The sequence below is a fragment of the Prionailurus bengalensis genome, chromosome A3 (genome assembly GCF_016509475.1).
Source record: "Prionailurus bengalensis isolate Pbe53 chromosome A3, Fcat_Pben_1.1_paternal_pri, whole genome shotgun sequence".
NCBI lineage: Eukaryota > Metazoa > Chordata > Mammalia > Carnivora > Felidae > Prionailurus > Prionailurus bengalensis.
In genome coordinates, this window is record NC_057354.1 from 44,343,340 (window position 1) to 44,368,779 (window position 25,440).

At 46.7% G+C, this 25,440-nt stretch overlaps 1 protein-coding gene across 2 annotated transcripts in view; it reads left to right on the plus strand.

Annotated features, from left to right (window-relative positions):
• SLC24A3 (solute carrier family 24 member 3) overlaps positions 1-25,440 on the plus strand; it is a 485,964-nt gene that overhangs the window by 48,776 nt on the left and 411,748 nt on the right. For both annotated transcript variants that reach the window (XM_043602975.1, XM_043602976.1), the window contains exon 2: positions 16,027-16,155. In XM_043602975.1, coding sequence (XP_043458910.1) covers positions 16,027-16,155 — 129 coding nt within the window. The remainder of the gene's footprint in view (positions 1-16,026; positions 16,156-25,440) is intronic.

Here is a 25,440-nt window from a genome sequence, read left to right on the forward strand (position 1 = left end):
GCCTTGTACCGCTCTCATTTTTGGGAGTCAGCTCATCTGCAGGGTGGAGAGGTGCTTTCTTTAGGGAGAAGGTAGGTTTGAGCTCTAGGCATCTCAAACCCAGGTGTTCCCAGGCCCACCCAGTGGCACCGTGCTTCATCTTCACTGACGCTTTGGGCCCCATAGAGAGGGCAGAGATGGAAACATGGCAGGCCAGCCACTTTTCTCTCTGAACAACACTCCAAACCTGGCTGGCCATCATTCTGTTTTCAACTATGGCGTGGGCCCAGTGGGACAACGTCTGGGCACCCAGCCACAGTATCCCCCCCACCCCGCCGCCCCAAGCAAAGCAGAGTCTAGATCTGTCCTTGTAGAGGACACTGAGCACTTGAAATGTGGCTCATCTGTTAGAGACATGCCGTGTGTGTAAAATGCACAATGGCCTTTGAAGGCTTTTAGTACAAAACCTGAATGTGAAATAGTTCACTAATAACTTTTATCCACACAATGGAATATTATTCAGCAGTTAAAAGCAAGGAAGGCCTGATGCACAGTGTGCCTCGAACACATTATGTGAAGTCAAAGGAGGCAGTCACCAAAGACCCCCTACTGTATAATTTCATTTAGATGAGATGTCCCAAATAGGCAGGTCTTCAGAGGCAGAAAGTATATAATTATTGTCTAGAGTTAAGCATGGGGGTGATGGAGAGTGACTGCTAACGGGTGGAGGATGTCTTTTCAGGGTGCTTAAAATATTCTAAACTACATCGTGGTGATGGTCGCACAACTGGAAACTAGAAACCACTTAATTGTACACTTCGAATGGGTGGGTTTTATGGTAGGTTAAGGTGTGTCTCAAAAAAGGTGGTAAAATCATTTTTATAGTTATTATATGGTGAAACTATAATGTTTTTGATATATCAGGTTAAGTAAAATATATGAACATTAATTTCATCTGTTGCATTTTACTTTTTTAACATGTCTGGGAGAAAAGGCACAACTGCCTATGTGGCTCATGGTATATTTCTTTTGGACCGCACTGTGCTGCACATTCTCGAAGGACCTTCCTGGTTCCAAAATTATATTCTGCCATACAATGATCCCCAGGTTTGGACTTCTGATGACTCATCTGGTACCATGGCGAAAACCCAACTTGAAAGAAAGTTCATTTGGGTCTCTTTTAAAAACCATTTGCAAAAATAGGTTTTTGAAGAGAAATCCTGGAAGGAGGCACAGAGTCAAATAAGGTGAGCCTGAGAGCTGAGGCCGTCAATTTCTCCTGTCCCCATGAGCCACCAGAGCCAGCTCTAAGTGTGGACAGGGCTGTTATAAAAAAATTTCCAGTCTGAGCCTGAACAACGGTTTTCTCAATCAATCCTCCTCTTGAAAACTTGACTCCGGGGCTACCGCTGCCCAGAGAACAGGCAGTAAATCCCTGGTTGGCAATAGGGCTTAATGGGAGCCAGTGCCTGGATTCCTCACCTCCTTATGGCCCAGCCAGAGACCATGGAAGTGTCTGTATTTCCCCAAAAGCTCAATGTCAGAACACAGACCGTGGCCCAGGCTCATCTACAAGGAGGGCTGAAGATGATCTCAGCAAGTGTCTTTTTACTCTAATCTCTTCTGTAGTTGTTATTCACCAAAAGCTGGATGTCCAGTGCCTTAACCATCCATCATTTGCTCAGTGATGAGCCTGTACCCCCACTTTGGGCTTTCTCATTGTGCTCCATGTTTGTCGCCTCTAGAGCTGCTGGATCCTGCTCCACCCAACAGAGGCGACTTGGCTGCCTTTTACTGGGTGCTATAGGGAAATGCAGACTCCCAAGTAGTACAGCTTTGTGGAGATACCTGACTCCTGCAAGAGCAGGGAAGCATCTGAGTGCATTAAAAAAAAAAGCCCGTGGGAGTGGCTTGTCTTTCCCCTGTGAGGTGGTCTTTCCCCTTTGCTCCTTCAGCCAACCCCTGGAAGGCTGTTAGAGGCTCTGAACCCTTGTCATCTTCTGTGTTCTTCAGCACTTGCTCTTGCATAGGTCCCTGTTTGGAATGCTATCCCTAAACTCCTTTACTTCTCTGTGGACCTGTTTTCACATAAACGGCCAATGCAAGTGTTCACAACCTTGTGGAGGCCCAGTTGCAGGAGGCTGGCACCCCTGTCCCATCTGTTCCCATCCCTGTCGTCTCCTGTCTCTGGATGGATGTTGCTGCACCATTTCAGCATTTGGGCAAGGGCATGGGGAAGCAAGGGCTTTATGTAAAACCAGTTTTGACATTTCTCCAGGGAACAAGGCAAAAGCAAACTTCTTTCATTCCTGGGCTTCTTTTGAAATAATTGTGGTCACAGAGAAATAGTAATAGAAACAGTAATAGCAAGGAAGATATAAGAGTGAACACTTTCCTATAGCTTTTCTACTAAGTGCGAGCTTTCCAGAAATCCCCAGAGAAGAATAAGCAGACACAGAGCTTGCACAGGAGGATAAAGCACAAGAGACAGAAAATTCGACAAAGGCCAGTGTCCACAGAATCAGAGTGGTTTTCCAGGACACTAAAGCAAAGCATGTCAAGGCCCTATCTCTCCCTGGCAGTAATGCACCAGAAAAACGTGCCATGTCACCAGAAGATTTCCATTTTAATATTAGTGCAGGGATAGCGCATCGCGATTAAATTAGACTCAGGTGCGTTTTCTGGTAACCGTGATATCCAGAGGAGGGATTGAAAATGGAGCTGCTCAAAGATAACCTGCCTCTGAGCTAAGTTATTTCATGGATCTCCCAGGAGAGGACACTTTGCTGATATGGCTTTGCTACTGAGGGAAGGCCTCTGAAGCCCTCTGATGAGAAGATAAGTCAGACTGTGGTTACAGAAGAGGAAATGAAGCAAGCATGCAGCTAGCCAGGCAGTGACATGCTGGGATGTCCTGCCTCCAATGCCCGGGTGTCTCAGGAGTGAAGGCTCTGGCGCTTAGGAGTGTTGGCTCTAGAATGGACAGCTTCCACCTGCTGGACTGCCACGACGCTGTCTTCTCCATGACAGGTGTTTGCAGTGCACTTGGCCACTGTGTTGGTGCCATGCCCGTCTGGTGGTGACAGTGTGGGCCCTGAAGCCTTTTGGGTATAGTGGCTATAGTTTGGGGGGCAGAGCAGTGCTGGGTGGCAGCACCCCATGATGTTTTGGAACCAGCTAAGCTGTTGTGATCACAGTGGTGACTGCCCTGCCCAGTCTGGAGGGTTTCCTTGAACAACACACAGATCTTGGCCACATTGCTATTATCTTCCTTTTCCTCACTCCCAGATATGATAAGAGGGATGGTATTGATACTCATGTACCTCTGAGACCTTCTTCATAATTATTTCCCTTCTGACATTTTCTGTGAAAATATTCAACCACATAGTAACATGGAAAGAACACTCAGATACCCACCATCTAGACTCTGCCATTAACTTTTTGCTATTTTACAACATTTTTATTTTTGCTATGGTAAAATCTGTTCACGATTCTCCCATCATATGTTCCTTTAAGAAAAAGGAAGCCCCAGCCGTATTCCTCCCATGTCTCAGATGGAAACATGGAGGGGAATATAATGTCGAAGAGCATCTTAGTGAAACTGAGGCAAGAATCTAGATGTCCTGAGATTAGGGCAGGTCAAGGTAAGATTCCTGGAGTGGGAACTCGAAGGTGAGGGGTTCCAAGCCAGGCTCTGCTGCTGAAAATCCTGCATACCTAAGCAGATCACCTTCATTCTACCAAGACAGTCCTAATGCTGACCTTGGACTACATGCTGCCTATAGTCTAGTCCAAGGCAGGAACTAGACACGTAGCCTGGGACCTTTGGCAGATTGTTGGCCTAGATTCTGAGCTATTGGTTTCTTGTTTTGGAAGTGGGGATAACAATACCCACTTTACAAAGCTCTTATAAGATTAAGTTGGACCTTGAGATGCTACAAAATGCCCCAGGCAATGCCAGGCTTGAGGTAGGCATGCTCAGGGTTGCACATATTATGAATACAAATGCGCGTATACCTTTGTATGGTGTCCAGCACGTAGTGGCCACAGAGGGTCCATTCTGCTGCTGAAGGAACAGCGGTATTGCATTTAGAAACGTAGCAGTAACAATAACACTAGTTATCGTAGAGTTCAGTAAACCTGAACCAAAGACAAAAAGAGCCAGAGAGAAAAAAATTTCTCGGCTCACACCTGGAGCATCCTGTGCATGCATCTGTAGAAAGAGCCCTTATGTTTGCCTCTGCAGATGAGAATTTTCTGGTTTATTGCTTCTCATAAAAGATTGAAGCTGCAAGAGCACTGTCCCCTGTGGCCCTTTGAAGGCTTAGGGGCAACATCGCTGTATAGGACATGATTATTGGAGCTCTGCCCTCCCATGGGGTGGCCACCTCTGGCATGGATGGACACATTCCCCTTACTCAGTGACTTCCTGTTTGTCATCTGGCGGTAGCAGCAGCTCACGCCTGTCATCGGAGGGAATGGGATGAGCTCGAGTCACAGATGTGGTGTGTTCCTGATTGAGCACCAAATCAGAGTGGCCCTGCAAGCAGGCGATGGCAGGGAAAGGCTTTCTACAGCACTTCAGAAGCCCCCAACCCCTCATGAGGCTCTCATCACATGCTGCTGGCTCCTCAGAAATTAGATGACACCATTCATAGCACCTTTCATGGCTTCACTGAACTTTTCTGAGGCAAGGAATCCTTCTGGAGCAATGGGAATTTGTTCCAGGGGCTCCTCATCCTTTTATCCAGCCTCCTGTCTACTGCTGTTTTGAGCTGAGAGACCACACTGCTGACTGTTAGATTCTCATGATGGGCGACAAGGGAATGACAGATGCTACCATTTTCTCTATGGTGGTTTCACCTGACGGATAATGGATCCCTGAGAAGGGAGGAGGGACTTTGTGATGAGCTTTCACTGCTTTTATTAGGAAGCTTTGTGTCTAGGTGGGCTAATGTATGGACATTCACTTATGTGTAGGGCCAGCGTCCAGCAAGAAGTTCGTGCAGTGGTAAGGTCATGTAGGTTAGAAAGTTGTACAGCTGAGGTTTAGACCAAAGTTTGATGTTTCTCATGGCAGCACTCATTATCTTCTTAACGAAAGGATTAATCTGATACATCAGTCATGACACTTCATGCTGTCAGATACAAAAAATTCAAAACACCTAACACATAGGGCATTTTTCAGACGGTGTGTCTGTAGGTTTCTGTAGGTGGGCCTGACAGTGGACCAGTGATGTTGTAGGGACTCACTTTTTCCCCCTCTCTTTTCCTCCCTTCCTTATGTGAGCTTCATCCCAAGGCCAGCTTCTCCCATGGTGGCAAAATGGCTGCAGAGGTTCCAGGAATTCTTTACTCAGAAGGAGAGAGAAATACGACATCAGCTTCTCTCTGTGGAGAGGGAGACTCCTTCCTTCCCAGAAGCTGCTGGCAAACCTTCCCTCACATCTCACTGACCTGAATAGGGCCACTTGCTACTCCCGAACCAATCTCTTTTGGCTATGGGCCCAGCCCTGGAGATGAGGTGGGGTCAAGCTACGCCTTCTCCAAAACTTGATGCTGCTACACAGTGGGGAAGAGTGGAGGGGTCTTGAGAAAAGAACCACAATGTCCATGACATCTACCATAAGAGACATGTACTAACCCCATCCACTGTGTCTGTGACTTTTCTCCATTTCAGTGCCCACTCATCCTTCTGCCAGGGAGTGACTCATACGTGATTCCAGGAGTGATGGGCAGGCTCATCCTGCAGTTCCCAGAGTCCCTCATTCCATCGCTGCTTCTCAATCTGTGCGTGTATGTGTGTCCTTTTGTTGCCCTCCTGTTGCCCTCCTGCCTCTTGTTTCCTACTTCCTTCACTTTCAGAAGCAATGGAAGAGGCCCTTTCTTTTCTTGATTTCTTTCTGGCGCCCTGTCAAAGGGCTTATTGACCTTGACTGCTGCTCGTAGCTGTGATGGACAGGGTCTCTTTCAGCATTTGGGATGGAAGGGCCTAATGGTGGCTTTGGGAGAGAGAGCATGGGCTGGAGGGAAGGGCATAGACAGGCATGCATAGAGCAAACTGCACAGAGCATGATGAAGAGTCACATGACCGATCCTAATTACTGAATCTTGGTTGTTGTTTTCAGCGATTCTTCTCAACGGGAAGTTATTGAAAGCCTGCTTTTGTCAGGACTCTAGAAAATAAACAAAGCCTCATTTAGGTAAATACCAAATCCATAGAAGTACCCTTGGCAGGTTTCACTGGGGCAAGGGACATGTTGCTTTCTGGCTGGAAGGGGAGAAGCAGCCCTGCCCATTGCTCAGGTAGCAGGTGGTGGCCTGAAAGGTCCTATATGTGTCAACTTATCCTGGTCTGACCATTCACGTACTTTCTTCCCATCTTCCCTTTCCTGGTGCTGGATCTTGGACTTGGGACTGAAACCTGAGAGGGAATGGATCCTATCTTTCTTTCCACTCAACCTTGTTTCTCTCTGATGGCTGGCTTCAGTTTCCAGCTTGGAAAGTGGCAAGTGGTGGGCCAAAGAGTAGGAAAAAGTGAGAAGAACCAAGTGGCTTTGTGCTTAAATGAAAACTGCACTGCCTGTCCTCTCTTTGGCCCTGTCCTCCTCATTGTGAAACATCAAGAGGATATTTTAGTTCTGGCGTCAGGTTCCCTGGTGAGAGAAGAGAGAAGAAAAGGAAAACTTTATTGGAAAATATACACATCTGTGGCTCTATCTTCCTAGTTGCTTTAAGAGGCATTCTTTCCAAGATGAGGCCAAGGTTACCTTTGGTAGCTGACATCATTTGATGTCCCCTGTGACACCCCTCAGCTCTTCTGGGATTCTGGCTGCAGCCGTGGTGGGCAGTTTGGTGTGAGTTCAGACTTTTAAAAGTTGCAGTGGTCCTCAAGCATAGCCCAGGGTCTTTCCCGGTAGGTAGGAGCTGGTTTGGTACACTCAAAAGTGCAGCCCAGAATTTGGGGGGTTCATGCTCCTGAGCAACCCTCAGCTAGTGGGCTATAGGAACCATGGCCCTCTTCATTCAGGTAGGCATCCTGGATACATCTCTGAGCTTCCAGGGGGTTTGTGCCCTAGTTGTCAATAGAAGCAACTTCCATAGTGAGTCCTTATGTATCTCGTGTCCCTTTCCTTGTCTTGCGTTCCACTCTCCCTCATTCCTCCTACCTGGGATCACCTTCAGAGTAAACTACTTGCACCCAAGTCTTTGTCTCAGATTCAGCATTTGGAGAACCCAAACCAGTGCACCTCCCAACATGGTAGACACTGCATTACCATCTAAAGCATTGGACATTTGAAGCTTTTGTTTGTTTGATTGGGCCAACGTCTAGCCATCATCTGGCCCAGGTTGTCAGGGTATTTGGAGACTGTGTACAGACTCTCTCTCTCTCCACTATCAGTGGCCAGCTTTCATCCCTTGCAGCCTATACTTGAACCCTTTATGCCCCGAAGCCATCTTAATTCCCATACAATTTCCTGGTGCTCTCATAGCTTTATTAGTTTGGTTCATAGAAGCCATTGGGAGGCTCTGTGTTTGTGGCAGGATGAAAGACATTCGTGCAGAGAAAAGAGCCCTCTGTTTGGCAGTGCACCCATAAACATGGTGAGGATAAAGGCCAGGGAAGTTTGGGGACTGTCATGTGATAAAGATGTGGAGGTTCTAATATTTTCTTCCCACTCCTCAGTAAGTCATGTGGCCCATCTTCCTGGAGTGCTTGACTTTGAAGGATGGAGATAGATGTGCCATGGGACTCTGTTGATCTTTGGTCAGATGACTCTACCCTAGATTTAAAAAGATCTCAACTTGGGGTGCCTGGCTGGCTCCATACTCAGTGGAATTGTGTGGCTCTTGATCTCGGGGTTGTGAGTTCAAGCCCCACATTGGGTGTAGAGATTGCTTAAAAAATAAAATCTTAAAAAAATATCCAAGCTCAAGGGACTTTAGAGGTCGGATCATTCATGCCTTTGAATTCTCAGATGCAGCAACTCAGATAAAGTGACTCAGCTTCTCCAGCAGCCCGGAGCTAGTTACAGAGCTGGAGCTAGGATCCCAAGTCACCAAATGCCCTAGATAGTGAATTCCTATGACCACAAGCCCTGGGGTCCTTGGAATAAACCCGCTTGCTTTATTTAGTATGGCAGTGAAAGAAGATGGAGATGTTTTGAAAAGAGAAAGCTCTGAAACCAGGCGCCCAGGGCCAGGTCTTTCAAGCCTTTCAGAGGAATCGGAAAATGGATCTGGGGAGGCAGTCATGGGAGCAAGTGTCTCAGGCTGGATGGACAGCACTGTGGGGGCCAAAGCACCATCTCTGGCCAGGGCTCATGAGGTGTTCTGTGAGAGGCCTTTCCGGTCTCTGAGGATGTTGAGGGGTCCCTGCACCTCAGACTTCAGAGGTGGGAACTGTACTGTCGCACAGGCATACGACAACATTTGCGAACAAAATAGGAGGAGATGGTGCATGTGAGCCACCTGTTTATTTTATTTATTTAATTTTTAAAATGTTTATTTGAGAGAGAGAGAGCGAGCGAGCAAGAGAGAACGCACAAGCAGGTCGGGGGCAGAGAGAGAAGGAGATACAGAATCCGAAGCAGGCTCCAGGCTCTGAGCTGTCAGCGCAGAGCCTGACGTGGGGCTCAAACCCACAAACTGTGAGATCATGACCTGAGCTGAAGTCAGATGCTTAACCGACTGAGCTACCCAGGGGCCCAAGCCACCTGTTTAAATGCAGCATCTCATGCATTGTGGGTCTGAGGTGGGCCCTGCATCATGCATTTCTAGCAAGCTCCCAGGTGATGCTGATGTGGCTGGTGCCAGGACCATTTTGAGTGGCAAGGCTGTAACGCAAACAGTTTTGTCCATGAACCTGGAAAACCTGAATTCTGGTTCAGATTTGCCACTAAGATTCCCAGCCTGTCATTTAAACATGACCCCGTAGTCGAGGGGCATGTCCCCTGAGGGATGATATAGAATCACCCGGGGATCTTTCCTGGGGATTTGCTGAATACTCTAGGCCCACCCATATGGTGGCTTGAGTGAAACACTAGGACACGGTGGCTGTCCAGCATCCTCTGAGTTCTAGGCCAGGCAGACACAGTGAAGACACACAAACAGGCTGGGTATTCCTGGAGCTTGCATACGGGTTGGGGGTGGGAAGGAGCAATAAAGACAGGTTATGATTCTGTCTTTGACACATGCTCTAAAGGAGGAGAAGCTCCTTCTCTGGGAGCTTGTGGTGGAAGAGGTCCTGGAAGGTCAGGGAAGGCTGCCTGGAGGAAGGGCTTCCTTCTGGAAGCTGTGAGAGGCTCAGAGTCTCACAACCAGACTTGCCTTCTTTTGCCACGGCAGAGTCTGTATTTGGGGCCAGTTTGGATGCTTGGCTCATGCCTTTGGGTTGAGGGCCTTAGGCAGTCCCTTGCCCCAAGGCCACTCTTGCAGGGGCTCAGCCAGCTTCTGTGAGCCTGGGGGGAGTGAGTGGGCTGGGGCTGGCTGTGTAGGGGTTGATGTCAGGGAAGGCAAGGTGCAGCAGTAGCGGAGACTTTGTAGGGGAGTAGAGAGATAGCTAGGCCCTCCTTTTTCCCTCCTGTGGGTGGGCAGTGAGACCAGTCATTCTGATGCAGGACACGATTGAGCACCATGGCATGGCCCGAAGCGCCACCAAGCTGTGCGCTCCCTGCCTTCTTTTTGCCACCCAAGGTTCTTGCTTTCCTGCACGCCTCGGTCTAGCAGGGCTGGGCAGAGACCAGCTCTCTGTGCCCTGCAGCCCCCTTGTGTGTGTTGTGCTGGGAGGACTGCCTCCGGGACATGGGAGCAGTGGCTCAGGCTCCAGTGTGCCCCATGAAAGCTTCTAGCTCTCCTCGGCCTGAGATCTGTGTTTCCAGCTAGCCCCCCAGGCGGTGCCCATGCTGCAGCTAAGCAACCACTCTGTGAAGGAGGGGAGACCATCAGGAGACTGGGCATCAGCAGAAGTGCCTGCCTCAGTGGGGCAGGTGGTTCAGGGTTACCTTTGATCTTGGAGTGGAAGGGAGGTCTTTTGGAGGGACCAAAAGCCTTCAACTTTCAACTTTCCTCTTGAAGAGGTGTGCCTCAGTGCTAGAAGGTTCAAATTCAGTGTGAAAGCAGCAGTCTGTGAATGCCGTATGTAGATGGAGCGCAGGAGAGGGGAGAACTTGACTCAGCCCACTGGGTTCTAAGAGTCCCCCACCCACTGGACAGCACGTGTGAGCAGCTAGAGAGGAGACATTTAAGCAGAATGTGTGGCCTCCCCGCAGCAGCGAGGTCTCTGGATCTGCCCTTCTCTGTCTTTTCTGGAAGCTTTGAGGCAATGGAGAAGACCCAGTGTACAGCTCATTCAGCCTCTGGCTTCTTCCTCTCCTGGTGGTTTTGGAGAGCTCGCAACCTCTCCACAGTGTGTGTTCCTTTCCAAGGACCAAGAACAGTGCAGAGACACACTCTCTTTCAGCTGGAAAATCCATGTGAAAATCCACGTGCAGAAAGTCAGAGCCTCCCTTGCTGCCTCTTTACTCACAGAGGGTGAGAAGCACCAGGCTCACTCTCGAGAGACTCTAGGGGTGGAGGGTGCTGCTGGGGGTGGGCAGATGCACCCCTGTTCACCAAGTCTGCAGAAGGCGGTCTGCTGGCTGCGGGCTTATGCAAACCTGACCTCCGACCCTGAGGTGAAGACCCAGGGCGCAGAGAGTGGAGACAGCTGTGTAAACTTCAGGGTGGGGTATTTATAGCCTTGGTGAGGAGCGCTGAGCCAGCCTAGAGAGCCAGAGTCAGTCCCTGTGGTCATCGGCTCCGTCTCTTGTTCTCTTAAGTGAGTTTTCTGTATATTATTTCTTCATTGTTGCATTAAGCATTCTGAGATTCTGTTTCCCCATCTGCAAATGAGGGGCTATTGCCCTGATCCTCTGGGTGTTTCAGAGTGGTGGCTCCCTCCATCCCAGTTTCAAGAAGAAATGCAGTATTCCAGTTTTGGGGGAGGGGAGACTTAACATGGCCTCTCAAAGTGAATGTGCTGACCCCTGGAGGCCAAGTCCCCTGGGCTCCTGGAGCTCTGGGAAAGGTGGAATGCTCATACCTGGGCTTTGGAGTCAGATCTGGGCTTGATTCCGGCTTGGCCACTTAGCCCCATCAGCAACAGCAGTAAGACAGCGGAAATGCCCTGTGAGAGCATGGAGTGGCTTGGTGCATAGGCAAGGGGCATGCAGGATGGTCATGATGCTGTTGCAGCAGACATGCCCATCTGCTGCTTGTCCCTGTGTCTCAGAGAGCAGACAGCCACACCCCTCTGAGTACCCTGGGGCCGGTATTTGGGAAGGGTGGAAACCCTGTGGGACAAGGGGACACACAAGAGAAAGTGTGTTAATCTTAGAGTGAAGGCCGGGATCTGGGGCACCCAAGGAAACCCATTCTTGGTGTCAGAAAACCTTGGGTTCTCCCAGCCCCAGTCCCAGGAAGAAGAAGGGGTGGGGGAAGACAGAGAAAGACAGAGGGGGGTTGGTGAGAGCAGGAGAGGGTGAGCACACAGCTCTGTAATGGAAACTTGGCACCCAGCCTCCACTTCTTTCCTTCCTTAGTGCATGTGGCTTGAGCCTTGGATTGAGAACTTCTTCTCCTTTCAGCAGGCACCCCACGCTATCTCCATGGCCCCCTCCTGTCCCCCCTTCTCAGAGCCTGCAGTCATACATGCTGCCTCTGCTGGTGACATATGACATGTGAGCCATCTGCCTCCCTCCTCACACGCCCCCCGCCCTCCACCCCCTGACTAATTAGGCCAACATGCAACTTCCAGGCCCTGGCAGATGAGGAGCCAAGAATGCGGTGGACAGGCGCCAAGTGTTTTTGTTGACATTGCTGAAGTGTAGCTTTGTGGAGCAGCCTCTGCCCTAGCAGCGAAGTCTAAGGAAGCCGGAGATGAGTGAAGGGAGAGCAGTGAGAAACCAACTGTGGGTGCTGCTCCCAATGCCCTGTGCCCTCCCCGTGGCCCACCCTCTGTCCCTCCTCCTAAATCCGAGAATATAGCCCTCCATGTCATGACCGATGGGACTGGCTTAGTCTGTAAGAAAAACACACTGGGCAGAGCATCATGTGTTCACTAGGGTTTTTGGAACTATTTTCAGTTTGTGATCGTTTCATGCTGTGTGTGCCCCATTGCTGTTCCTAATTGTTTCTGAGGAAACAACCTTCCTGGAAGGCGGTTTAGTGAGACTATTTTCACCCCTAACCTCTTATAAGGTGCAGGCTGCATCGTTGATCTACCTTGCCGTAGCTGAATACCAGATGGATTTCATCCTCTCCAGGGATCTACCAAGAATGTGGCCATTGGGTCACTAGGCCTGGGTTCAGATCCCCATTCGACTCCTCCTTGCTTGTGACCCTGGGAGAGTCTTTCAACCTTTTTGTGCTTTGGCTTCCTTATTTGCAAATCAAGCTAATAGTTAAAAATAAGACTTGTTAAGTAAGATGAAACATGGATGGAATAGAAAGTTCTTTGTGCATAATAGACTCTCAATAAGTGGAAGCCATAATAACAATTAAATTGTAGTTGATGTGGATGGCTATGGATTGGTTCTGATTTTAGGAAAATCTCTTCTACCCTGACATATTTACTCCCAAGGCAAGTTGACCCCAGCACCAACTGCCCTTTCCTACCTCACCAGGATTTCATGAGGACAAATGGAATGGGGTATAATATTGTCACACTTGGTTCTCCATGGGGAGTGAGTGAATGCAGTGCTTACTTTCATCTCTCTGATTTTCTCAGACTCTGGTGTCTGCATTGGTCGATCAGTGGTTAGTGGTCAAATATATTTTTGTTGAGATAAAAATTTGTAGGTTTTGGAATCCAGAGGTGCTGCCTTAATAGTCTCTAATGCCTGAAGATATTGAATCATTATGTAAAAAAAAAAAAAATCCTCTAATTTTCTGCTACAATAGCTGGCTTTATTTTTATATCTCTTAATTGGTATCAGCTTTTCTTTCAGAATTACAGAACCATGGAAACTTGGCCTAAGAAATAACTTTGGAAGTCATTGGAAGGGACACTTGCTTCTTTGCAAATCTTTGGAGTTTTCCTAAACATTAGGATTGTAGTACCACAAAATACTTTTCTTTGACCCAGATTATGAAACAGCAGAATGGCCAATCTGTTGGTCCCTAGCACCACTCTATCTTTGGATCTCATGCAGACTGGAAGATGCCATTGTTGCCCTGCCCATATCTCTTTGTTCTTACCTCTTCAGTGCACACTGGCACTGCTTAACTTTCAGCATCTCCCTCTCATTGTCTAAGGTCTTCTTCTGGACACTAGAGCCCACCTTGGACACCCATGTGGCAGGTTAGAAGTGCCAGGGAATTCATGTCCCCTGGAAATAGCCTTCAACCAATGGCAGATCAGGAATGAGTGGATACATACCTAAACTTCCTCACCCCTTGAGTGTCTTAGATACCTGTCTGCCCTGACCCCCAGAGCTTTCCAGGGGAGCCAAGCTTTAGTTTACTCATTTTGGCAATTGGCTTGAAGCGTACCCTTTGTTGGCTGGCTCCTCTCACCTGTCCCATGTCCCTGTTCCCCCCAGGTGCTTCCTGGGATCATCTCCATCCCCCAGAGAAAACACGAGCGTTCAAATCCTTGTCTTGGGCTGCTTGCGTGGAAACCCAGCCTGAGACAAATGGGATGTCTTTCTCCACACTTTTAGATCATTTGTGACAATATGGTGCTATATTCACATTTCAGGTTGATTGTTGGATTTTCAGACCACTGACCTTGTTGTTTCTTTATGAGTTTTTGAAAATATTTTTCTCTGCATCTCACCATTCTTAATCCTAAGAATTAACTGTTGAGATTAACCAGAGTACACAAATGTCTTGCTTTCACCTTGAATTATCTTTGGTATTGCTCTCTCAGTTTTGACTAAACTAATATATGTGGCCTCCATGTACGCTTTTGCATTTCAGAATCTAAACTTATTGTTTATTCTCGTTTGGCTCCACATTGTACATTTTTTATGTGAATATGCCTAGTGGCTGTTCTGACTAATATGCATAAGTCATAATGAGATATCTTGATAATTTTAAATTTGAGAGCAGATTCCATTTGAGGAAGATCCCAGTGCATGAGCTGTTGGTATTATGTGTGTTCTGTGGCTTAGGTGAGATGCCTACAAGCATTGCGATTTCCAGAAACTTCCATGAGTCTTACTTTATCCGTATTCAAAGTGGTAATGGTTATTTCAACACATATACCGAGCATCTCCTCAGAACCAGGAGTGACTGGGTGTTAGAGAGGCAACAATGGACAAAGTGGACAATATCCCTGCTCCCTCTTTCTTTCCTAAGTGGTGTTGTGAGGTTCAAATTCAGCAATGAAGGTGAAATCATTTGAGAAACTAAAATCACCATGGAAATAGAGGAATGGGTATGATGACCTAGCTCTTCATTGATCATTTCAGAACACCATACTGATGTGGCTGGGTGGGATGTACCCTGTGGCCTTTCATGAACACCACTTGACCCATGATCCTTATCTTGTACTTAGATCCATTTTCTGACCACAGCAACTCTGGACACTTAAGAGGTGGCCATTGCCTCATGCCACATCTTTCTTTAGTGCTAAGCCACCAGAAAGACCATCTTTGCTTGCTGTTTCCACCTTCCAGTGGCTCTCTGATGTCCAGCTCTGTTGTGTCTTTGCCTTTGTCTTGCTTGAATTGTCCATAGTGGTCAAGGCCATTGGCCACTCTTGAAATTCCCTTTCTGCTGACCTTGCTTTATACCATTCCCCTTCCTCTTTCCTTTCATGATTCATTGCTGAATTCTTTTACTTTCCTTGCACTCTGAAGCAATGTTGAGTTCTCCACAACTTCTTCTTCTCTTCTCTTCTCTTCTCTTCTCTTCTCTTCTCTTCTCTTCTCTTCTCTCTCTCCTCTCCTCTCCTCTCCTCTCCTCTCCTCTCCTCTCCTCTCCTCTCATCTCCTCTTCTCTTCCCTCCCCCTTCCAGAAGGCCCCAGACATCATGTCTCATACTCTTCCCTGTTTGCTTATGACTCTCTAGATGCTCTCTGTTGCTTAGCTCTTTGCCCTGAGGTATCCCCACCCACATGCATACAGGCAGCTTACCTCCCTTTCCATGTTCCACAGACACTTCAAGCTCAACAAGTCTTTAACAAAACGTGCTCCATTCTCCTCTCTGATGTGCCCTTCATCATCCATCCTTTCTCCTGGCATGTTGGCCCCTACAGTCATGTTGGCTGGAGACCTCAGCACTATTAGCCTGCTCATCCCATCACACATTCAGTGGTTCACTGTTTTCACATCTGTGCTTTCATCTGTGTATTCACTGGCCTAGATCCTGGGGACATCGACATGGTGCCCTATCTTGGACAACCCTCCAGAAGCAGATCCTGGGCATGTGTTCAGTTGCAGTAGCTTTATTTGAGAAGTGGCTCAAGGAAATACTGGTACGGAAGTAGATGCTGGTGGGATAGAGACAGTCATGCTGACTTAAGAACTGAATTGTACCCATCTCTTTTCAAATCTGTGTTCAGTGAGGTCATGTTGGTCGTGTTGAAATTGGCCACGATGAGAATATTTACACTACGGAAATTGGCCAATGGCTATAAAACAGGACCTTTCTTTCCCTGGAGAGTTGGTTGTTAAACATTATCAGCATGTTACTGGGAGTGAGGAATTAAGGCAAGGAAGGACAGCAGTTAATAAATTGTGCTTTATCAGCAGAGTTTCTCCCAGTGGAGAAAGAATACATACCTAATAGTCATCCCATTGGAGCGGTGAGGTAGTTAGTTATACACTCCCTACTGGTTAGTGGCTGAGGGCTGCCTCTCTTGGGCCCAGCAGGATCCAGCCGCTAGAGGAAGCCCTCAGGCAGTTAGAGGCAGCATGGATGAAGTACAATAAGGGCCAGGATGGGGTGTATAGGTTCATCAGTGAGCAAATGATGGCTGATCAAGACACTGGACATACAGCATTGGTAAAGGCTAAAACCCGACTGTTAATGATGTGTGGTAACCTTTTTCTCTCCAGACCTCGACTTCATGGACCTCCTAGGGGAAGACAGACAATGGACGGTGGGGAGGAAGTTAATGCAGGTGAACGATACCCTGACTTCAGAAGATGCAGGACTCCGGAGCAGCAAGAACTGCACTGAACCAGGTAATAGTAACAGCTTTGCTGTGGGCAGTGGCTGCCATTTTTTCTGGTTGTGTCTGAGGAAGGGCTGGATGCCATGCTTTTTTCCCTTTGAGTTCGAATCCAGACGTTCTTAGGGACATTTAGAGCAGGCATCTAAGAAACTGAAAGGTGAGATCCCGGGACCATTCAGCTGTGATTCTACCTCTGTATTCTTTTTCTAGGGCATGGGCGACAAGGTAAGTCAACATCAGTGATGCTGATATCAAAGGTGGACGCTGGTGCTCTCAAGTGGGAAACTAAGTCTGGAATAGGATGAGTGAGGATGTTCTGTGGTCATCATTGCTTTGATCCCTGGAATTCTCTCTGGCTGGTTTTTAAGCAGGAGCCTTCTTTGTGTCACAATAAAGACACTGGGATTGAACCAGATCCCTACCTATGTTGTTGGTCTTTTTGGAAGAAGTGAATATTCATTTCTAAGCTATTATATTTGATACCTGTTGTGTTTTTCCTCAGAAAGATATGGAACATTCTATTTCCAGTGTTACTGAACGTAAAAGGAAAACAAACACAACGTGAGTGAGGGGGACTTGGAATTGTCAGAACTCAGCTCACCGAATCTCAGGAAATGGCAAGCACCCCCTAGGTGGTTGAGGTCCTTGCTAGTTCTGACCAGGGGTGAGCAAACTTGTCTGACAAATGGCCAGACAGTAAATATTTCAGTCTTTGTAGGCCATATACCGTGTCTAAAGTTTTTGCTTTTTAAAATACTCTTTTATAACCCTTCACACATTTAAAAACCATTCTTAGCTCGCAGACTGTACAAAACAGGCATGGGGATGTATTAGGCCTGCAGCTCTACTTTGCCAATCCTGACTTGGACTTCTCAACTCTCTGGGACCTCTTTTCTTTGCTTGATGGGGACATGGGCCCCATGTGTGCCCCCTCTGAGGGTTCAGGAGCTCAACCAAATGTTGATCCCACATCCAAAAACCAGTCTTATTTTTAGTGTCATGCTGGAAAGATATAAACAGTCTTCAGTGCAGCCCAAAGAACCTTAGACCTTTGAGAACAGAAGGTGTTCTGTGAAGTTGTGTGCCTGCTCTTTTTTGGGAAGGTGGGTAGGGGTGTCCTTCACCACCATACTGAGAATTTTAACAGTCACTTTCCAAGCAGAGCAGGAAGGAATTAAAAATAGATTACCAGCCACCCCCTCTCCCCCCCAAAAAAACCCCCACAATAGCCCTCAGCACTACATAATCTATATTCCTCAAGCTGGAAAATTCAAGGGTCACCATGGCTATTATTAAATGCTCTGAAGGAACACTCTTGAAGGTTAGTGAAGCACATAGTTGCTATGTGAGCTAGAAGTGAAAATGGATGTGATGGGTTCGAGTGCCACACACAGCAGACAGAGCCTTTGTAGAGCCGTTTGTAGAGAGATGTGCCAAGAACCCTGGTTACTGATCTGGCATTGTAGCCAAGCGTTTTTCAGCATCTTTCTGGAGCTAAGAGGCTGATGGTGATTGGGATGTCAGAAGACAGGAAATACAGCATTATGGAGGCCAGTCGTCACCTTTGGTATGGGAAAGAATGGAGTCACATAATACAGTGACTGGCTCCAGGTTGGGTTCAGCCAACATGCTCTGGGCCAGTGGTGATGGAGGGCTTCTGTTCCCTGTTGAGGGATGTGTGTTGAGGGAGGTGGTGTTGTCTCTGTGAGTGGCAGAGAGTATGCTCACTGTGTCAAGAAGTGTCTTTCTCAGAGTGGCATGTGTAGAAGAATAAACACATTAAAAGGCATTGCAAGAGAGGAAATGACTCAGTTCCAGGTAGAAAACACGTCCACGTTTTTAAAAAGAGCACAAGCCCAGCACCTGCTGGTGTTGGCAAGGAGGGCATAGGGGGAGAGAGAAGGAAGGGCTTCTAGAGGGCAGCAGGAGGACTGAACAAGAGCTCATAATGCTGCTTAGAGGCAGTCCAGAAAGAATAAAGACCCAAAAGGAATATTCTCGATTTCTTCATTTGTGTGCTATGGGAACTGGGCTTGATTTCCAGAGCCCTTGACTCTGAGCCAAATTCTACAGGGAAAGTGGTCATTCCTGAAACAAGGAGGGATCTTTTTAAGTCCTGATACATCAAGGGCCTGCCTGGAGCCTCTGTTCTTCACCAAGCCTGCTGTGACCATTCTGTTTGCTGAATATCTCTGCTACAAAATGTCTCTAACTGTGCTGTCCAATATGGACACTCAGTGGTGACTTAAATTCAAATTAAATACATTAAAAATTCAGATTCTCAGCTGCACTAGCTACATGTCAAATATCTAATAGCTGAGTGTGGCTTGTGGCTACCGTATTGGAGAGCACAGATCATAACATATTTCCATCACCACAGGAAGTTCTATTGGACAGGCAGATCTAGAACTTCCATTTGTTTTTGAACATCTCCTCGTCTTCCAGGCTTAATTGGAAGCACCTCAAGGAGATAAAGTGGACATGTAGATTTGAGAGCTCCATCTCTTCCTGGGTTTTGGAGTCCTACTCAACCTGCATTTGAATCCCAGCTTAGAAGCTCTGGGCTTTGGGAGAAATAGGCTTTCTAAGCATCTGTCTGCTTCTCTGAGAAATTGAGATAATCATTCTGACCTTTCATGACTGCTGTGAGAATTGGTAATGAAGTAATAAGAACAGCTCAGTGCCCTGTGTGTGGTGGTAGTTCTGTAGTGGGACCTCACTCGTGTATTTCTCACTCTCTGCTGGGGGCAACCATCCCTCCATTATAAGTGGGTCATGGAACTACCTTCTCCAGCCACTCCTCACAGGAATGGGCATATACGGTCCATCTGGTTCTGTCAACAGGCCGTTGCCTCAGGTGGCCCAAGTCTGAGCAGTCAGCCAGTGGGGCTGAGATGTCCTAGCACCATCTTCTAATACAGACAAGCTTGAAAGATCCTGCCACGGTAATGAGCACAGCGCCTCTGAGGAATGCTCTGTTTCTACAAGAACGTGGCCAAACCATGACCATGGACACACATGCCCCCTGGTAGCCTTGGTGCTCTTTCCAGAATGCTGTTGGAGGTCTGCTTCTCAGTCTTGATGGAACAGGTATTTCATGCAAAAATGTTGAGAGCTAAAGCACTCATAAGATCCTGGTTTGGAAAATTTAGTAGTTTTCATCTTCTCTGTCTCTAACTCACTATGGGAGGGGAGGACTGAGCTAGAGTGAGCCAAGGCCCAGTTGCCCTGGTTTCCTTAAGAGGTCAAAGTAGCCCTGTATGCAGAGAATAGTGCATGTACTGGTTGAATGCTTAGTGTCTGCTCTCAAGAGTCTTAAAATTTTTTTTTAATGTTTATTTATTTTTTTTGAGAGAGAGAACACGAGCAGGGGAGGGACAGAGAGAGAGGGAAACACAGAATCCAAAGCAGAATCTGAGCTGTTAGCACAGAGCCCGACGTGGGGCTTGGACTCAAAAACCATGAGATCATGACCTGAGTCAAAGTCAGCCGCTTAACCTGCTGAGCCACCCAGGCACCCTGCTCTCAAAAGCCTTAAATGTAGGGCTAGGAAGTGAGCCCTGTGTTTCTGGACCAGCTTTCCTTCCTCTTTGTTATGATGTCAGCAGAGCGAGAATGTACTTCCAAAGATGATGCACTTGGGTTCCCTCTGTGCTCAGAGGGGCACTTATTTACTCAGGGACCTGAGTATTTGGGGTGCCAGCATTTGCCATGGCCAAGTGAGTAATGGTGCCAGGGTCACAGGCAGGAATGAATTTGGCTCTTGTCATAAAGTACATCTAGCAGAATTTGTGATGTCACTGGGCTTCTCAGGCTGTGTTCTTGGAACCCTTGGCCTCAGGGGCCATTAGAGTAAGTAGGTTCAGAGTTTGGAGATGGAATGACCGTATATTCTCTGTTCAGGATATGGGGCTGGTTTGCTTTCTCAGATGTCAGTTTCCTTATCTTTGAAATAGATCTGCAACTAGTTTATCCTTTCTATCTCTTCCATTGTACAGATCCAATAGTTGCATGAAATTTCAAGACGAGAGATTCATGAAAACTTCCACCCCAAGCTGCCCTGCTCCACTGCCCTGAATAACTTCTTTGCATTTGCAGAATTGCTTGTCATACCTCCTCCTTTGGCCCTCATTCCCCTTTCTTCTTCTCCTCTACCCCTCTCCTGCCCTCTCTCCCTGTCCCTCTCCTTCTTCCTTCCTCTGGAAACCCTGTACCCAGAACACTGCCCAGGGAAAGACCAGGATGCAGGGTGCCCGTTACAGTGTCAGCGCTCTCTTTGGTTGGTGTGACAGCACAGAGATGGCACAGTCTTCATATGACAGCTGCCACTTTAAAGATACATTTTTTTGCAATATTTTGGAATTTATTTTTTTATTTTATTTTATTAAAAAAAATTTTTTTTAACGTTTATTTATTTTTGAGACAGAGAGAGACAGAGCATGAACGGGGGAGGGTCAGAGAGAGGGAGACACAGAATCCGAAACAGGCTCCAGGCTCTGAGCTGGCAGCACAGAGCCCGACGCGGGGCTCGAACTCACGGACCGCGAGATCATGACCTGAGCCGAAGTCAGCCGCTTAACCGACTGAGCCACCCAGGCGCCCCTGGAATTTATTTTTAAATGGCATTATCTTCCCCCCCCCCCCCCCGCTACTCCAAGACATGATTTTGGTGGAAATTGGTAATTTTGTTTTTACCTTCAGAACTGCATGAAAACGACTAAGCTCTGGCTCCAATTTTTCTGCAATTATTCCAGTCCTCTGTGAATTTTTAAAGTTGTTTTCTTAAACACTGACACTGCCGATTTCATCTAGAGCCTGGAAACATATTGTTTTTTGGCAAATAACACTTGAAACTGTTTACTCAGATGACCTATTAAGTGAAATTTAACTTTGAATAAATTTTATCCATGGAAAATTAAGTTAGCTAAATGTAATATTGAGAGTGGTGGACAACTGTGGCAGAAATGAACTCTTTGTCATCTTTATTTGTGCACTTTGCAGATTTTTATTTATACACTTTGCAGTCTGTCTCTAGAAGAATCTGTCATCTTTTGGTTTTTAGTTCTTTGATGTTTTAAGGAAATAAGCTTTTCCTGAGTGCCTCCTTCAAATAAACTTTGGAAGAAAGAAGCTATTTAAAATGATAGCCGTTGGCATGGGCTTCGTTCTGAGATCACCGGATGTTCTTTTGATAAAGGGCTCATCTCCCTCTCTCTGACTGGCTTAATTGGGTCTAAGGTCCCTGAAGATGGGAAAGACACCCCAGGCCTGTGTTGTAGGTATCTATGGGGCATGCCAGGAGGGTTTACTGAATCAGGGGTCTACTGAAATGGCCAGAAACTGCATGATCTGAGAGCCAAATGTGAATTGTAATAGAGGAGGGAAGTCAGAGGTCCATAAAAGAGAAGCAATATGGGATAAATACAAGGGGTGAGTATGGCCCCAGATTGGCAGGCAACACAGACTAGTTCAGGCTGCAGGTCACAGACAAAGTTAAGTGTTGGGGTCCTACTGTTTCCTTTAAAATTTTTTTTAATGTTTATTTTTGAGAGAGAGACAGTGTGAGCAGGGGAGGGAAACAGGCTTGAAGCTCTGAGCTGTCAGCACAGAGCCTGACATGGGGCTTGAACTCCTGAGTCGTGAGATCATGACCTGAGCCAAAGTTGAATGCTTACCTGACTGAGCCACCCAGGTGCCCCAGGGTCCTACTGTGTTTTGACTTTAAACCATAACATCAAGGCCAGTTGGTCTAAGCAGGTGGGTGGGGGATGGGTGAAGTAGGGGATGGGGATCAAGGAGGGCACTTGTCATGATGGGCCCCAGGTGTTGTATAGAAGTGTTGAATCACTATATTGTACACCTGAAAGTAGTATTACACACTGTATGTTCACTAACTGGAATTTAAATAAAAATTAAAAAAAAAAAGGCCAGTTGTTCTGAAACCACAGGACACAGGGTTGGGCATGACTAATCTATGAAGCGTGAAAAGGCTACATCTCTTATCTCTTAATGAAGAAAAAAATATCCAGAGTGGGTGAGTGGGTGAATGCACTTGTCAGAAGCAGAGGAGAGCCCCTCCCCCAACTGTCATACATAGATACTGCAAACATACTGGTGATCAGGTGGAAAGCCTGACATTTGCATGATTTAGAGTAGCACTGTCCTGTGGAATTAGAATGCAAGCTACAGATGGAGGTTTAAATTTTCTAGTGGCTACATTAAAAAGGTAAACAGAAACAGGTGAAATTTACTTTAATAATATGTTTTATTTAACCAAATACATCCACAGTACTAAAAATGACAAACTTCAGTTGTCCCAGTGTTTTATCCCTGGGATTGAACCCAGGAAAGAGCTAAGGGTTTTTTTTTTAAAGTCTTAAAATCTATACTTTATTATACTTGCTTACTGAACTTTCACCAGCTTCCCTATGCATTTGTAATTTTCATAATGATTCAAAAAATAGCTGTTGACATTCTTAAGTGCCACAAGTTAGACACTTATTGTGATCTGCTCTTTAATTTGTGTCAGATTCTTTACTGGATTAGTTAGACAGGGTAATAGTAGCTGCTGTAACAAGAAGTCTAGCTTTGGGAGTTTAACACAAAAGGAGTTTCTTTCTTTCTTGTGGAAGGTTCTGGTCTTTGGGGGCCCTGTTTCAAGAGGTGGTCCATGGACTCTGAAGCCTTCCATTTCGAAGCTTTCTCATCCTCACACTTGGTTTCCAAGGTGGTTGTGCTTCTTTGCTTTAAGAGGCAAAAGCATGGAGGTTTGTGCATAGCTGAGTGTGAGATCCTCACTCCTGCTCACATTCCATTGGTCAAGGCTCAGTCCAGGACAACTTCTCACTTCAAGGGAGGCTGGGATTTGTATACTAGCAGAATGCCCTTGAATAAGAGACAGCAGACCTGGTGAACAGCTAGCTAGTCTCTGCTACATTATTCCCCCCGCCCAACCCCCGAACTTGTTTCTTTTTATCTGTTTACAAGAGCAGTATTCTCCCTCTACAGCAAAATCCTAACCCAGACTGACATCTTCTGAGGTGAACTTAGCTCTTGGTTTAACCTTCATGATTCTCACTTGCTCAAGGTGACATAATTCAACTCTCTCTTCACCTTGGGAGGGTCACAATTCAGGTAGGAATGGTCCCAGTTGTGCCTAATTGCAAATTGCATTTCTTCTTTGTAAATACAAGAACCCTAGGAAAAATGATGAACATTTAATACATGAATCATTGGCAATAATGTAAGAGTTTAAGTTCCAGAGTAAACCCTAAATCTCAAATCCATCACTTTCAGCCTGTGAGATGCCAGGTGAGTTTCTTAAATTCGTTGAACCTCATTTCCACCATTTGCAAAATGCAAGACACCCACTTTACAGAGTTGTAATCATGCAGTGAAGTGAGCTATGTGAACAGCTGGAACCTCAGTCAGTACATGTTCATTAAATTGTGGCCACATTGTCTTTGTTACCAGAAATACAATGGAAGGCAGAGTGATGGCAGTCATTTATAAGGACTTTGCCACTCTGAGGCACATTAGGACATGGTGGGATCATGAAGACTGTTTTAAGGATGGATAGCTTATTGAGTATAGTTTGGCCACAGTGCAACATTCTTAGAGCTGTGCGAAGGAGACATGTCCAGAGATTAACTAGGAGACTTCTGACTAATGCCATGTTCTGGCCTCATAGGCCACTGTATAGATACATAGGATAAGATAAGGAGTACAGGATTTTCTACTTCACACTAATGAAGGGCTTAGAAGTCTCCAGCTCTGGGAGGAAAGGGCCAGACACTATTCATTTCTTCTAGCTACATGATCCTTTTAGGACTTATTTCTTGAGACATTCTTAACAGCCTTGTTCTTTAAAAGCAGCCTGGGCAGACTAATCCAGTCAGTGGTACCTAGAATCTTCCCAAAACACAGGTGAAGGATGATAAGCTCTGCTCTTAGATGCTTTTGGGGGCCTGCCTGTTTGCACAGGACTTTAGACCTTCAAAGCAGTTTTACATTCACTAGCTTATTGGAACATGTTTGGATCTTGGAACAAAAAATATTTGAAAGTGAGGAATGACTGTATTGTTTGTAGATAAATTAGACTGATAGCAAGGCAAGTTGAGTTAAAGAATTGAGAATTCATAGTCATAAATGTGGAAAGAAGCTTAGGGATTCTTGATTCCAAACATTTTTCCTCAAGCTAGGGCTTAGCAAACCATGGCCCTTGGTCAAATCTAGTCTGTTGACTGTTTTTGTAAATAAAGTTTTATTAGAACACAGACATACACATCCATCTATGTGTTGTCTGTGGCTGCCTTTGCTATATGAAGGCAGAGCTGAGTAGTTGCAACACAGACCATAGGTCCTACAAAGCCTAAAGTATTTACTCTGTGGTCTTTCATAGGAATATTTGCTGCTACACCCTGCTCTAGGCCCTGGGACTGGCACCTGATGTGGCCTGGAGGGGAGGTTAAGACAAGAAAAAATCCCCCCTCTCCCTGACCCTTCCCCCAGATGGTGCCTGTGCCATATTAAAACTAGTGTTTTAGATAGTGCAGCCCTGCCCTGGGCTGCAGGGGTCTGTGAGTTTTACTTTACTGCTTTCTCTCCCACACATAGATACACAGTCAAGAACCTTTAATGTTGTCTGTCCGTATTGTAGGGATCTGTTTAAAGTAGAAGAGGTAATGTTCACTCCCATAAAAATGCTTGAAAACCACTGGTGTGGACTAATGCAATCTTCCTTACACCTGGAATTGCTTCCCTTTTGGGTCAGAGGATGAAGTATCCATGAGGGGCTGGTTGCTGGGGAGTGTGGTATCCCCAGGGCTTACCTTGCAGGTACCCCCAGAGCAGTGAGAAGTGAGCTCACCTGTGTGTAGAGACCATGGGCATTGGAATGGGGTGGCCAGGAACACCTACCTGCCTTGGGGTCAGCTCAAGGGTTAGTCACCTCCTGGCCCCGGTGTACCCCTTGGCTGCACCCATGTGGCCTCTTGATAGTGACAGTGGCATCCACTTCTTCCTTGAGGCCAGGGAGCAAATGTGGCCCTGGCCCCATCTCCAGCTCTATGGGAGTTCATTCTTGCCTGCTACCTATTCCTTGGTGGTGCCGCAGCACACCCCAGGTGATCTGTGGACTTTTTTCTTGAATTACACATTCCAAAATGATCTTGTGCCACAGATAGCCTCATTGTACAGTTGAAGCCAGGACTGAGGTCTAGGGGCATGAAAGGGGGTACGAAGGGTGGCATGTCCAGCATCCACCTCTGGTTGGTAGTAGAGTAAGGACTAGTCC